Consider the following 16,280-nt stretch of genomic DNA (forward strand, 5'->3'; position numbering starts at 1 on the left):
CATTTCAATGCTGAATTATTCCCTATAAACCGATTACACTATGCTTTTTGTAAGGAAAATCGTCCTTCACAACATGATGAGGTATACTTTGATCTTTAAACGTATCTCATTGATTAAAAAAAATGAATGGAAAACCAAACCAAAAAGAAAATCGTTAGACATTCGTAAAAAACGTCAGATGACGCCAGTTAGTGAACTTCGCGATACGTGACGTCACGGTAATAGATCTCAACTCACAGTACCACTCTCACGAGAGGATTAGCCTGACGTCATTCTGTGTCACCGGTCACGTGACTATTATGTTTGTATCGCTTGCAGTTTCTCCGTAGCTTCGCGAAAATGGACACGGACTATGTCGGAATAAATTCTCCTTAAATTGGTATGTTTTTAGTCAAACATTTTATCTAATTGTAACCGATAACTTGTCCACGTTATTGGCGTTGCTCGACTAAGTGACCAGGAGAACCTCTGCTGTCTACGAGTCAAGTCGAAGATGCTAGCTTGTTAGCGGCTTTAGCAGCTTTAGCACAACCGGTAAAGACAACTAACTCACTTTATTAATAATTTAAACATTCAGGTAAAGTCTGCATACAAACATCAATTCGTGTGCTGGGTTTGGCTTTGTATTTCAAAGGTGTCATGCCCGGTGAGGGGATGACACTGCATTTATTTCGTTTGAATGAGTTTAAACTGGCATTCAGGGGTTACTGTTAACTAACGTCATCTGATTTGATGTGACATTCGCCAGTTGGTCTGCGTCAGTGACCGGGATGTTCCCCAGCCTGGCCCACAGACCGCTGCAGGTCTTCTGCAGGACCTCCTGGAGGAACAGATCACGGTTCCCCCACCCTTGCACCGGTGAGGTTCCCCAAAACCTGATGTGATAACTTTGGGATTGTATCGATGTATTTTTCTTTATCTGCTTTTGGTAGGATGGCAAACAGTGGGCACGTTTACCTCGTGGTTTAGACCCCTGGAATGTCGAGTTGCAACTTTGGGATCGACCAAGATTCACTTCTATTCCACCTCAGGAGGTAAAGATGGAGATCCTACAGATCCATCGGATGGAGCAGCTAAAGTGGCTCCAAAACCCAACATAACCGCAACAGGTATTACTGTTTTGATTACTGGACAGAACCGTTCTTCATTCCTATAACATTTTCTGGCTGCTAAATCTTATTGCACTATTGTTACTATCAACAATTTATCTTATGTTATAATGCATTGCAACCTTAGACATTTTTTGCCGTTTATCCTGACATTCTTTTTTACCATATGTATTTTTTAACAATTCATTACTTGGTTATCCTAGAGTGCTACGTCTAATCTTGTTGTAAACAATGTTCTCTGTGTTGTTATCAATTAATATACGGTCAGTTTAATTTAAAATTCATTGAAAGTTTATGAACACACTCTTATCTGCTGTTCTTCTTATAGGTCCTGCATTTAAGAGGCTCACAAACGCAGAAACAATTCAAGTAAAAGGTAGTGTGATTATTACTCAGATGTTTTACCAAAGCAATTCCATCATGCCACGTGTGTACAAGAAACGTTTGTTGTTTATTGCATGTACAGCATGCCATGTACTGACTTTACTCAAATATGATAATTTTGTTTTAAAAAAAATCCATTACCCTTTGAATGGAGTCTATAATGATCAAATTATGATCAAAAAAGAAATCCATATTGCAAGATGCGGTATTCTCTTCAGGTGCATTGTATTGTTTGATTTGTACAAGTAATTGACTTGTATTGGGTTTGTAACAGTCCTTATTTATTTTAAAGTGTTATTTGTACAAAAGGAAATGTATCTTTACTCTCAACTTTAGCCGATACAGACGCTGCCCTACTTACAAACGGGCGATCGTTCGAAAGTTGAATTTGTTCATAAGTTGCTTCAGTGCAATATTTTGTAGGTTTAAGGTTTATATAAGTATGTTTAAGGCTTGTATAAGTAACCTGGATTGTTTTGTACTAAAGAAAAAGCGATCCAACCATTTTCTCAACCGCATCAAGCTTCCATATTTCACTTTAATTTCAAAAGAAACATCTCCCCACTTCTTTACACTTTACACAAACCATATTGAATGGATCCACGAGATATTAAACAATAAAAATGTCAAAGTTCTTAGCGCTCGATATACAGTATAGAAAGTTCACACACGAAATAGGAAGAGGAAGCTGAATTCTTCTTCGGGGTGGATGCTGGGTGACCTCTCACAGTGCCACACGCCTATAGTGGCGGAAAGAAGCACTACAATAATGTCCTGTACTCGGAAAAAGGTGCACACAATACAAAATCTAACTTACAGCAATGTCCGGATATTTTTCGACATCCCGAAAAAATGTTTGTATCTACTGTTTTTCGTAAGTCGAATGCTCGTAATTAGGGGAGTGTCTGTACCAGCATTGGCTGACTTCTTGTGGCTTTAATCTAAGAATTACTGATCAAACTCAATACTGTAAATCATCATTAATCTTATGCAATATTCTCTATTGTATTGCTCTTGATACAAACATTTTTGACTAATCTGTTTATATATGTATTTGGTTGTGTGTTTATTGCAGTTTAAAAGTACTAGTAGTATCAATTATTAGTATTAAGAGGCCTTGTGACTACTTTAGTATTCAATGCTCAAACTCTTGCCGATATTCTTCTGGATAAAGTTGTACCGGCTCTTTTTAATTCAAACAACATTTCCAGAACTTCCTTGATCCAAGGTCCTAATCTGCAATGACAAAATATTTACGAGAGGTTTATTAGAGAAAATGAATCCCAAAGCCACTGTGCTTGAAAACTCAATTTCTCGCACGACTCTTTGATTGCCGCTGTAAGCCGTGATGCTTAGTAGGCTCCATTAACCAGAAAAGCACTTTGCAATCCCAAGGGCAAACAATATGCATTCGTATCTGTGCCCATTCCGCTTGAGTAGACATCCACCACCTACTTCTCTGAACATTTTTTTTATTCATGATTATTGTGTTTTATCAATCACCAAAACTTTCTTGAGCAGTTTTGGTCTCATCTGTCCTAGTAAACTGATTACAACAAAAACATTCATAGTGTTTTACTTTTATGTTTCAGTTCGGGCTGTCCTGAAGAAACGTGAATATGGCGCAAAGTACACTCAGAATAACTTTATCACGGCCGTCCGAGCCATGAACGAGTTCTGTCTCAAACCGAGGTAAACGCTTCCTGTTCTGCTGCTCACATTCCTCTTGGGTTAATAAGTGACGACAGTGCTGTTATCATTGAATAAGTTGAAGCTTTGTTGATGGCTCGCGGTTTTGCAGTGACTTGGAGCACCTTCGAAAGATCCGAAGACGGAGCCCCCATGATGACACGGAGGCCTTCACTGTCTTCCTGCGCTCGGATGTGGAAGCAAAGTGGGTGTTTATCAAGTTATCATTCATAAAACATTTGATTTCTAATGCTTATTTTATTCAGAGCTCTGGATGTGTGGGGAAGCCAAGAAGCCCTGGCTAGGGAGCGGAATCTCCGGAAGGAAGTGGAGAGGGAGTACCAAGAAAGTAGGGTTTTACTCATCTGTCTATTTTCAGTAAATATTGCCTATAACAGGGGTCAGCAACCTTTTCGGTGTGGAGTGCCACTTTCAAATGTCCTCGTAAATCAGTGTGCCACACCAAGATTAATGACTCGCACAACAATTTTTTATATCCATCAGAGCTGTTATTTTTTACCAGTCCAAATATACAACATGGATATACCGGTACATTGAAATCGTATAACTGACCAATTCATTTTCCATTATTCTTGTTCATCAGTAAACTAAAAAATGAATGTGAGCAACATGTGGAAAGGCCTGCAGACATCCATGACGTTTTTTTTTTTAACCACAAGAATCAACCAGAATCAACCATTCTTCATCATCAATGAACTACAATAAAAAAACAAGTGATATGGACAACTACCATACCATTCATCAATTAAATCTTATTGCAGAAAATATAAAAACTTGTAACGCACACACACGCTTCTTTAATATATTCACCATCATAAATGGTTTTCAGTTCTTTGCCATGCAATGAGCAATATGATAGCTTGCTGTAGTGAAATGAAATGAAATGAAATGATCTGAATTTATATAGCGCTTTTCAAGTCAATGAAGACTTCCCAAAGCGCTTTACAATGTGCTTCACATTTCCCAATAGCGGCCGTGCAGCCATGTAAGGCGCAAACCTGCTTATTAGGGATTCAGTGTCTTGCCCAAGGACACTTCAACATATAACAAGGAGGAGCCGAAAATCAAACCTGGGATCTCTTGATCCCAAGACGAGCACTCTACCTCCTGAGCTACTGCCGCCCCCTGTTTATATATAAGCGCAATATATAACAGAACAACACTTTAAAATTAAGTTTATTATAAATCTACTTATAACATTCATTGCATGTATACGACATCGCTGTTTTCCATCTGCCATCAGTATGTACCTCTATTTACTCTTCTTTATTCATGCAATGTTTGTGTTGCGTTGTCTGCTACAAGCCACGTGAACTCCTCTTTCCTCGATGCTTTTAATGTATGTTTACGTTTTGTAGCGTCATAAATTTTGTTTGCTTCTTTTGAATCTTTCTTCTGGGGCTAAGGTTTTGGCTTGATTCTTAACCACTTCTCCATTTTTTCTTGTGTTCTCTGTGCGTCTACTTTGGAAAATGATATGCAAATGGGCGACCTTATAACGCTCGGGAAAGTCCGGAAGCACGAAGTTATTCGATGCAGGCTTGTCATTGGCTGCTGAGTATGCAAATTGCCAAACAAACCGAAATTCCGAAATTTCCAAACCGAACGAAGATTTCAAAATCGGAATAAAGCAAACGTTTGATTTGAAAAAAATGAAATAAAATACAAGTGGTGGTGTTTGTAGCAGTGACAAAAGTTTTCAAGGTTTTTGTTTGTTTGCCGTACCTGGACACAGCACGTTTGAATGTCTCCACCTTGTCAGACTCGTCCTTGAATTCATGTTTACATTTCGTGTCGTAATGATGTTTAACACTTGATGTGCGAGGTACATCGCTCGAGGCGTAATGCACAAACAGCACGGCCATTTTTTCGTTGGCTGTGTTAAAACACAGATCTCTTCTCCTGTCCTCGGCGCCGCAAAGACACACACTCGCACACAGAGCAGAGGAGGAAGGGCGCTACCGTAAAGCCTCCAAACAACACGGCGTGCAACTGAAAATATTTAAATTTCAGGTAAAAATGCGCTTTTAAAAAAAATAATCATTATTTTGCGGCGCGCTCACATGCCACTAGTTAACCCCTCGCGTGCCACTGCTGGTGTGTCATAGGTTGCCGACCCCTGGCGTATAACATAACACACATTCTAATTATGACAAACCTATTTCCAATTGAAAGTGTAACAACAGTGACCTCCCAGTTGCCTTCAAGCAGACAATATAAAATGGCACTGAACTTGTTACTTGTTAAAGGAACAATTTAATTGTATTCTCCTTCTTACTTCCAGATATATTTCGTAGTCAGCAATTGTTGAAGGAATACAAAGACTTCTGGGGAAACACAAAGGTAATTACTCATATTAACTTTAAGGCACTTTATGCACACTGATCCCATTTTAGTTAGTGGATGTCGTTCTTTTTCAAGGTGCCAAGGTTTTTCAAGGTCCTATAAAACAGAAAAGATAATGAAAACTATGCTCATCAGTAGCAGAAATTGCAGCTTCTGCTATCACGTTAGTGTTTTTGTCGAGTTGTGATATTTTTTAATGCTAACTCTGATTAAATAGTCACAGTTGTGAACAACTTGTTTTATGTGTCAGAATTTACATTAATTTCTATCCTTTTCTCCTATAGCCCCGATCTGGCAAAAGGCGAATATTTCTACAAGGTCCAGGCAAAGTGGTCATGGTTGCCATTTGCATGTAAGTGATATCTATGCATTTATTTTTTTGTCATTGGGGACTTGAATGTTTGCATAATGTATATAAGTGCTGCAATATTTATTATCTATTTTATGTCATAGGGAAATTGAGTGTTGGCATAATGTTTGCCAGTTTCAAAAATCTTCTGATATACTGCTTGCTGTCATCAATTTATTTGGAGCACGTTTGTAGTCCGACAAGTCACACGTAACAAAAAAAAACGTTGACTTTGTGACTAACGGGATGTCCGGTGGTGTGCTCAATTAAGTTGATTGCGTTAGAGGACATGTGCAGTCACATGAATCCAGCACCGTTTCTTCAATGAGTGTGTGAAAAAAACTGAGCATGCAACCTTCTGGGGATTACTACTAATCTTTCAAATACTTTCTCAAATAAAGTCTCATGAAATAATACACACGATTTTCACTCCCAAGTTGTTCGACTACTCCGCGCGAGAGGTAAGATTGGACCCGTCCCGAGGGTAAAAAGGCCCAAAGCAGCCAGTGACTGACAGATTAACTTGATTGAGCAAACCAGACTGACAAAAACCCGAATTTTCACATTTGTGGCGAGGAAAGGTGATTTTGACTGTCCCTGGCTACGAAAAGCCCAGCGCTGAGGTGCGCAGCAAACAAGCTACCCTGACAACCTCGCAACAGTGTTTTTTGCCAACTCCGACGACGAACAGCCAGGCACCGAAGTGCATACTTTGGCTCCGGAGTGCGCAGCATGCTTGCTACACTGACGACCTCGAAAACGTGATATTCGCCTTTTTCTACAACGGAGGGTTTGTCGGAGACAAGGTCGTCAGAGTAGTGTGCTTGCTGTGCACCTTTTCCATGAAGGAAAAGAAACATAGAACACATGACAAGTAGATAATTTTTTAAAAATGAGAGAAAGAGAGTGAGGGACTGAGAGAAAGACTGAATGAGAGTAAGAGACACAGAAAGTGAAAGAGTGAGAGACTTATAGTGAGGGACTGATAGTGGGGGAGAGAGAGAGACACAAAGAGAGTGACAGAGAGAGAGAGGGGGGCCCAGCTAAGACTTAATGATTGACATTTTATGCCCGAAGCCGGCCTGAAATTTGAGCCTGGTCCGGGACCAAGATCTTACCTCTACTATGTGCTAATAGCTTTTTTAGAAACGCCAAATCTCCTTCTGACCCCAAAATACAAATAATTTCCTCAAAGGGCTGCTGTAATTTATGATAAATCATCAATGTAGGGATTGTTTTTCTAGGTTAAGAGAGACAGACTTGATAAATGAAGGAATATTAGTTCCTTTTGACCTAATAATCTATAAAGAGGAGCTTCTCTGGTGTTATTTTCATCGTCTTTCCACATTGTGTACAGAAATGGACTGAACTTCTTTTTCAAGCTGCTGGCCTGGGTCTACACAGGCTCAGCAAGCATGTTCTCCGAAGCCATCCACTCGCTAGCTGACACCTGTAACCAGGGCCTGCTGGCAATTGGTATCAGCCAGTCTGTGCGGAACCCCGATGCTGTGCATCCGTAAGCCGTTTATGTGTTTTATGTGAGAGGAAGTCAAGGTTTTCAATGAGTACCAAAACCAACAGTGTGGGTATGGTTACTCTTTCAGGTATGGATTCTCAAACATGCGCTACATCGCCTCCCTCATTAGCGGGGTGGGCATTTTCATGATGGGCGCTGGACTCTCCTGGTACCATGGCATCATGGGACTCCTGCACCCGGAGCCGATTGAGTCTTTATTATGGGTGAGTGTCCAATCAGAAGCCCTACTTCTAACATATATAATCAAAAATGGGGGAAAAAGATCTATGCATTCTGTGTTCCAGGCGTACTGCATTTTAGCTGGTTCTCTGGTATCTGAAGGAGGTATGATCAAATTACCGTAGTCCCTTGTCATTCATAAAGAAATGAAATCTTAAATAACTGGAGGTCCCTTGGTATTAATATTGTGGTTTTGTGCTATATTCTTTCTGTCTACAGCCACCTTGCTGGTAGCTATCAATGAGATCAAGAGAAGCGCCCTTAAACATGGACTATCTTTTTATGAATATGGTAGGTTGCAGTTCCAGTAGGCCAGCGTATTTCTCCAAATGTAGTCAACAGCTGATTATTGATAAGAAGGAAGCTTTTCTGTTTATGAATATGATGTTTAGAAGAAAAATGTCTTTCAGAGACTGGAATATTAACCAAGGCTTACTTAACTGATCAAATAGCATAAGTATATAGGCATGTATACTTAAATTAGCATGGTGATCTTGTCTCTTCAAAAAAAAAAAAAAAAAATTACGAAATTTAAGACTGATAATCATTTCTAAGCATCACATCTAAGTCACTATTTATCATAGGGGTTCCAACTAATGATTATTTTAATAATTGATGAATCGATCCATTATTCTTAAGATTTATCTATGAATCGGATTTTTCAAAAACACATTTTAAATTTCATCCTATATTCAAATATGGAAGTTTTGGACAAACTGAAAAAACAGTGCACACCACAACAGAGAATTCGTTAATATAAAACAACAAAATAAAAAGTGTTTGACATGTAACTTAACATTAAACAAAAATGCCTACAAATACATGCTATACATGTGCAAATATGTAAGATCATTTTATCCTACCACCTCCATTTAGATGTATCACTCAAAACAAACTCAAAAGAAGTGCAATAAATTACATTTTTGTGTGTAGGAATAAATATCAGAAATGTAAACCCCCTTTCAAAACTGATGTCAAAATGTTTTCTTTCTTTTGTTAAATCTTTGAATATGATCAACATTCCCAATGTGCAAATAATATTTAATATGCTTAAAATCTGCCCCTTGTGTTGAGAAACACATGTCTTGATTATTATTTTTTTTCACTTTCTGTTCCCTTGTTGACTTTGTAGTGTTTGACTGTTTTATGCCATTTTGTTTATAATGATGCAATGTTAAAAAAATATTAAAAAAACGAAGATACTTGTGTTAAAAAAGTCTCAAAGCGTCCTCTACTGGACCAAATTGGTACTACCACTTTATAACTTCTCAACGAGATTCAATACACCTATGTGCGTTGATGAACGTGCTTCGTGGCTCATAGATTACGCAACACGACGAATCGATTAGGTAATTAATTGCCAACGCTTTATTGATAAATTTTAGTCGACTTATTGATTCCTTGTGGCGGCCTTAGTGTATTTAAAATCTGATAATACGTGTGGAAATTGTGACATCAGTTCTTCCCTTTCCAAGCCTCCTGGTGCATAGAAAATGGAAGTCAATCGCAGAAATATACTTGTGCTGAATCAAATTTGCATAATTCACTTGTTAAGGTATATTATCAAAATAAGAGACGCAAATAGACAACTCGATCAGTCAGTACATCCATTTTCATAAACAGTTCAGCTTCTTCTAAATAAAGTGTATTTCATAGGCAACTGTGAAGGTGAATTTTAGCTAGGGTAAGCTCCAAAAAAGGGGAAACAACTCTCAGAATCAAACTATAGACTTATTTTGTTCACAGTAATGCAGAGTCGAGACCCCAGCACCAACGTGGTACTACTTGAGGATACGGCCGCTGTGCTCGGTGTCATTATGGCTGCTGGCTGCATGGGACTCACATCACTCACAGGTAAATAGAAATGAATTATTTTAATAATTTGTAAAGCTGAACTCTAGAATAGCTTTGCTGTAGTTAATGAGATCATCACTTTTGATTTATAATTATTTATGAACCTTATGAGACTAAGGAATTGTAATCATTTGAATAATTTCACTCAGAAAAACTTTTTAAAAAATGTGTCTTGTGGTTTACACAGGTAATCCTTATTATGACAGCCTGGGCTCAATAGGAGTGGGAACGCTGCTCGGCACAGTCTCAGCCTTCCTCATCTACACCAACACGGAGGCACTACTTGGACGCTCCATACAGGCTGAGCGTGTCCAGAAACTCACTGAGTTTTTGGAGAATGACCCAGCTGTCAGGTCAGTAGCTTGATAGTTTTACATTATTAGATAAACATAAGAATAGCTAATTACGTGCTCAGTTTGTACCTGGCAAAATGTGGGTGATGGAGTTCCCCACGGCTCCTTTTTAGGACCACTAATAATCTGTTTTCTAGTGTAGTTCATGGTACGGATAGAGCTAATTCCATGCTGTATGTATTGAAGTTTATTGATCTGATGCTAAAGCTTCTTTCAGCTTCTATATTTAGAATTTTAAGTCAAGTCAAGTCATGTTTATTTGTATAGCCCTTAATCACAAAGAGTCTCAAAAGACTGCACCGACCACAGATTATTGCAAGCCACAGACTATTATTGCACCATCCCCTGATCTAAAACCTACATGAGGGCAAGGAAAAACTCAAAAACCTCAACAATTCTGAACAATGTTTTGAATATTTAGAGCCATCCACGATGTGAAAGCCACTGACATGGGTCTAAGCAAAGTGCGCTTCAAGGCGGAAGTTGACTTTGATGGACGAGTGGTGACACGCTCTTATCTGGAAAAGCAAGACATAGACCAAATTCTTAGTGTAAGTGGAACATTTGGTCACATGCTGGGGAGTGTAGAGTTTTTGTCCTTTACCATGTTGTACGCGTGGGTGCCATTGCAGGACATTCAACAAGTGAAATCTCCGGAGGATCTGGAGAATTTCATGCTGAAACACGGCGAGAATATCATCGACACGCTGGGCGCCGAGGTGGACCGCTTAGAGAAAGAACTCAAGGTAAATTAAAACTTGAAAAGCGTAGATTGTGAAACGGTGATATGAGAAATTCAACTGCAATATATGAAACGTTTAAGCAAATGTGTTACAAAGTTCACCTTCCCCACAGCAACGTAACCCCGAGGTCCGCCACGTAGATCTGGAGATCTTATAACAGCGGTGTGACTATCAGTAACCACCAAAATGAAGAAGACGAGAAAGGACAACCCACCCGCCCCCGCCGTCCGCCTTCCATTCCCAATGAAAATGCTTCGCCTCCTCACAGGCCTCCCTCCGTGCAAGGACTCATGAACACTAACGTGACCAGTTTAACGGTACCTCAGTTTTACGGCAGAACTTCTCCCGTTGCAGTACATTTCATAGATGTTTTCTTTATTGATGACTTTATAGCATGTCATCATGTTTCCAATCAAATCTATAGCACACGGAAAACAAGACTACCTTTTTGAACAGGATTATTACAATTTGGTACAAATCATGTATATGAAAAGTTCTGGTTTAAATAGTGAGTTTGGAGTAATCCGCGATATAACATCTTCATGATTGTAAATTTGTATTTATTTATTTTTTTAAACCAGATTTAGTGTTTTCAGTCTTACACGTATTTTCTTTTCTTTTTTTTTCTTGTGCTGTGAAAATACCGGCTTACCTTATGGTAAAATAAACCCGACAATAGAATTGCCCCTTTTCTGTTAAGTGTGCTGCCACGATTTCCTTTTGAAGTTAATTTGGGGGGGCCACAGTCATTTCAGGTTGCATAGTGTCAAATCTGACTTGCGAAAATGCGTGTGGGGAGGCGAGGTGTATATGCCGCACTGATGTAGGCGTTGGAACGCATTTGAAAAGAAATAATTTATTAAATGATTTTGATTTCTCTTGTGGTTTTGGATGTCATTATTGTCACACAATTGAATTGCATTCACTATAATTATGGTGGGTCTTTTAAAAAAAAGAACAATTTACGTTATTTATTCAGGATTCAGCAGCGTCTTTACTACCTGAGTGTTCAAGAAAAACGACCTGGAACTGAAGCTATTGGTGTCCTTGTGCCAGAACCACAGTGGAGAGCATCATGACATACAGCAACACTTTGTGGTAGGGTGGGTGCATGGCAGCAGACAAACAAGGAATCATCGACATAGCCCAGAAAATCATTGGCTGCTCTCCGCCTAGTCTGAAGGACATTGCCGACTTGCAGCACACTAATCAGCATTGTTAAAGTCTCCTCTTACCCCAGCCACCATGTCTCTGATCTGCTGCCCTATTCATATTTTATTTCTAGATTTTTGCCCAGAAAATCATTGGCTGCTCTCTGCCTAGTCTGGAGGATATTGCCGACTCGCAGCACACTTATCAGCATTGTTGAAGTCTCCTCTTACCCCAGCCACCATGTCTCTCATCTGCTGCCCTATTCATATTTTATCTCCATATTTTTGCCCGGAAAATCATTGGTTGCTCTCTGCCCAGTCTGGAGGACATTGCTGACTCGCAGCACACTTACCAGCATTGTTAAAGTCTCCTCTTACCCCAGCCATGTCTCTGATCTGCTGCCCTATTCATATTTAATTTCTATATTTTTGCCCAGAAAATCACTGGCTGCTCTCTGCCTAGTCTGAAGGACATTGCCGGCTCGCAGCACACTAATCAGCATTGATGAAGTCTCCTCTTACCCCAGCCACCATGTCTCTGATCTGCTGCCCTATTCATATTTTATTTCTATATTTTTGCCCAGAAAATCATTGGCTGTTCTCTGTCCATTCTGGAGGATACTGCCGACTCACAGCACACTTATCAGCATTGTTGAGGTCTCCCCTTACCCAAGCCATGTCTCTGATCTGCTGCCCCAATTATATTTAATTTCTATATTTTTGCCCAGAAAATCACTGGCTGCTCTAGCCCAGTCTGAAGGACATTGCCGGCTCGCAGCACACTAATCAGCATTGATGAAGTCTCCTCTTACCCCAGCCACCATGTCTCTGATCTGCTGCCCTATTCATATTTTATTTCTATATTTTTGCCCAGAAAATCATTGGCTGTTCTCTGTCCATTCTGGAGGATACTGCCGACTCACAGCACACTTATCAGCATTGTTGAGGTCTCCCCTTACCCAAGCCATGTCTCTGATCTGCTGCCCCAATTATATTTAATTTCTATATTTTTGCCCAGAAAATCACTGGCTGCTCTAGCCCAGTCTGAAGGACATTGCCGGCTCGCAGCACACTAATCAGCATTGATGAAGTCTCCTCTTACCCCAGCCACCATGTCTCTGATCTGCTGCCCTATTCATATTTTATTTCTATATTTTTGCCCAGAAAATCATTGGCTGTTCTCTGTCCATTCTGGAGGATACTGCCGACTCACAGCACACTTATCAGCATTGTTGAGGTCTCCCCTTACCCAAGCCATGTCTCTGATCTGCTGCCCCAATTATATTTTATTTCTATATTTTTGCCAAGAAAATCATTGGCTGCTGTCTTCCCAGTCTGGACGACATTGCCAACTTTTATTTTTTCACAATGTTGCTATTAATGTCTGCACTATTTACGGAATCACAATTAAGGCCAGTCACACAACTACCCTATAAATATTACTTATTTTAATAGTTATTTTTATTATTTTAAGAAGTCTCCATAAAATCTCGTGAATAACGTGCACTGTCATCAATAGGAAGGCAATTCTTATTATTTTGGCTGTAAATCGCAGTCTTGTTTTAAAATTAAGCTAATTTCCTCCTACTCCTGTATGGTTTCTTACACAACTGCCAACTGCATCTACAAAAAAACATCTCTGTTCATGTCTGTCAATTGACAAATCCGCGGGTACCGAACCCTGAATGAGCGGGGGAGAACTGTAAACAATTGGCGTCGGTATGCCACTTCCGGTTTTTTCAAAAGTGACGTGCTCAGGCTACTATAACGTTGCTAACAGTAATTAAGAGTGTGTGATTTTTTTAACATATGTCATAAAATCTCATTAGTCACGATGTAATTCTACATAAATTAAATATTCTTCTACATAATTTAAATAAACGCCATAACAACAGTAACAAGTTTAAAGGGACCGACCGACTGATAACTAAGCTAGCACGTTGTGAAGAATTGGTTGGTCCCCTTAACCATTATGGTGGTAGCGGCAGCATTTCCTGTGGTGTGTCTTGGGCAAAGACAGCCTGTGATACCATCACTCTCTTGGGAACATGTTTCCAGCTGTTCCCGAACACATTCACGTTTGAAACGAATGTGTTAACCACTGCGCTACAGAAGAATTAGGTAACGTATATTATCGCTTATAATGTTCATTGTGACTACCATTGCATTGAATTAACATTGCGAGGTGGGTAAAATATTTTTATTTATTTGTCTTTACTTTTTAGGCACAAATTAGTCAGTTTGAGCTTTTTATTAACTCTCCTGTTGCCTTGGGGTCTAAACTGTGTTGTTAAAAACCTGGAAAAATATTCCTTAATATTTTATTCTGCTTTAAGTGTTATAACGTTACCATAAATTGTCCCCGAAAGTAGAAAAACGTGTTTTTCTCAATTCATATTTCGATGTAAAATTATAAAGATGGTCCATAAAATGAGGACAACACGAGGGTTTAGTGATATCACCTTGATTTAATTTCCAATGATTCTGTTAGGCTTGATTTGATCAAGTTAGCTAGTGTACTACTAACCAATTGAATTGTAATTACCACACTACGCTAAACTAATATAGTTTAGAAAACATTTAACTATGAACGTGCCGTCCCATTTAAATGCTATAGATGGCGCTCTTTTACTTGTTGGAGCCGTGGGCGTGTGGCTTCAGGAGGGGGGCGTTGACGTCATTTAAAGCATTTCCAAGCCGTCCACGCATTTTGAGCCACCTTACGACAACATGAGGGTCGCCACGGCAGCCGGACATCGGCACCATACTCGTTATTTTTTTCGTGCATTCCTGCCAACGGTTCCTGCGTGGGAGCAACTGGATTTTTACTCTTGTTTCGTGCATTGATGCACCACAGAGGCTTCATATTTGAAGACGATGGTTGGATCGTCTCTCAATCTGATGGGGGCGCAGTCTCTGTGCAGCATCCACCCATCCCATCTTCTATCATCCATCACATTTCGCGCCAACCCCCTCCTCCATCTTCAGCATGCAAGGATCATTTTTCTTTAATCGTCGATGCAGCTTTTTTTTCAAACGAGGAAAACAACATGTCAATGGCGGGTCTCTCCTTCCTCTCCCACCCCACATGCTCTCTGCTTTTAGCCTCTTTACGGTGCTGCCTTGTGTGCTCATGTTCAAGCAGCATTGTACAGGGCTATGACAGCATAGAGAGATGGACATCCGACGGTGACATCATCTCGGTTTTCCTTCTCCCAAAAAGAGCAAACAAAGACGAGGCTCCCGCGTCCCAATTTGAAGATGAACCCCTGGAATATGACCTACTTATAGAAGGTGATGGCGAAACCTCGAAAAGCCAGAGTAGAATGTTCCGACCATTTCGGTGTACGTGTTTTGTTGTGCACAATGGAAAACAAAACACTAGTCTCACTCATTATGATTATGTGCTAACATTGGTGAGATTATTATTGTGTTTTCCTCCATTTTCTTTTTCTGTTCATGCTGAGGGACCATGATTTTGGGTAGCCTATGTTGGGTGAATGCTGATACATATGCATTCACACAGTGTGGATAAAAAAAAAAAAAAACATCTTACTATAGTGTAAATGCTCATAGCCGGTCATTTACGGTAAATTCTGCTTATTTTTCTATCTTCAGTAACCCAACCTATCCCCCCCAAAATAATAAAAAAATAAATACAGTTAAAGGCAATTGGAGTACATGCTTAAAGACGGGATAGTATCCTCATGTTTTTCTAACTAAAAACTAAATTATTTCATCACCTTTTTTGGAAAAGCATTTTAGAATAAATCAAAGAGCGACACACATATGTACTATTGTGTGTGAAAATGATGTTTTTGTATATATTATGAGTGACAATATTCTACAATTTTTATTGTGTTTAAAAAAAAATAAAGAAACTCGCAGATATCTGAATAGATCAAGGCCACGTTTTGTCCGATATCAACATTCGAGATGAAGGCATTCAAATTCATATGCTTGTGTGTAAACTATTTAGAAACAACCTTATTTTTGCTAAGAAAGAGTTGTTTTTTGTGCAGGCCATTTTGTGTCACGATACAGAAGACATTGTATTGTTTTAATAAATATTCCCTGTTCTGTGATTGCTGATCCATATATAATTTCCACAGGTTTGTGTGTCTAACAAATATGATTGCTCAAGGGCATTACCTCCTGCTTGCGTGCCGGAAACTATTTGTTTTCTTTAAATTGTGAACAATTTGAGGGACCCACATTTTGGTTACATTTCTATTACATGCATAGAAATGGACGTATTCGTCGCGGGTTAAAAAAACAGCATTTCCATTAATGCTGTCTATATTTTCATTGCATAAATGCTGAGAGATTAGTGTGTTGTATCACATTCATCTGATCTATTATCCTCCCTGCACTACTCAAGGTCAATATGGGGATTTTATTTGATTTTTTTTAATATAGGAGGTGCTTAAAATTTGCTGTGATGTAATATGTCTATTCTCTTGATTGGTGTAATAAATTCATGGCAGGTGCTTCATGTGTCTGTAACGTAAATCATTTATGGAGC

The 16,280-nt window shown here is 39.3% G+C and overlaps 1 protein-coding gene across 1 annotated transcript; it reads left to right on the forward strand.

Moving 5' to 3' along the window:
- Window positions 1–259: 259 nt before the first annotated feature.
- Window positions 260–11,482, forward strand: slc30a9 (solute carrier family 30 member 9). The gene is made up of 18 exons (XM_088343541.1): window positions 260–534; window positions 749–858; window positions 933–1,109; window positions 1,438–1,485; window positions 3,086–3,185; window positions 3,295–3,387; window positions 3,449–3,531; window positions 5,488–5,546; window positions 5,834–5,901; window positions 7,256–7,414; window positions 7,503–7,638; window positions 7,720–7,759; window positions 7,874–7,945; window positions 9,401–9,508; window positions 9,696–9,861; window positions 10,283–10,412; window positions 10,494–10,607; window positions 10,717–11,482. The coding sequence occupies exons 2-18, from the start codon at window positions 771–773 to the stop codon at window positions 10,759–10,761; spliced, it is 1,686 nt and encodes a 561-aa protein (XP_088199667.1). The 5' UTR covers window positions 260–534; window positions 749–770; the 3' UTR covers window positions 10,762–11,482.
- The last annotated feature ends 4,798 nt before the right edge of the window (window positions 11,483–16,280 follow it).

This window comes from Urocampus carinirostris, chromosome 9, assembly GCF_059441175.1.
Source record: "Urocampus carinirostris isolate Australia breed hairy pipefish chromosome 9, RoL_Ucar_1.0, whole genome shotgun sequence".
Taxonomy (NCBI): Eukaryota; Metazoa; Chordata; class Actinopteri; order Syngnathiformes; family Syngnathidae; genus Urocampus; species Urocampus carinirostris.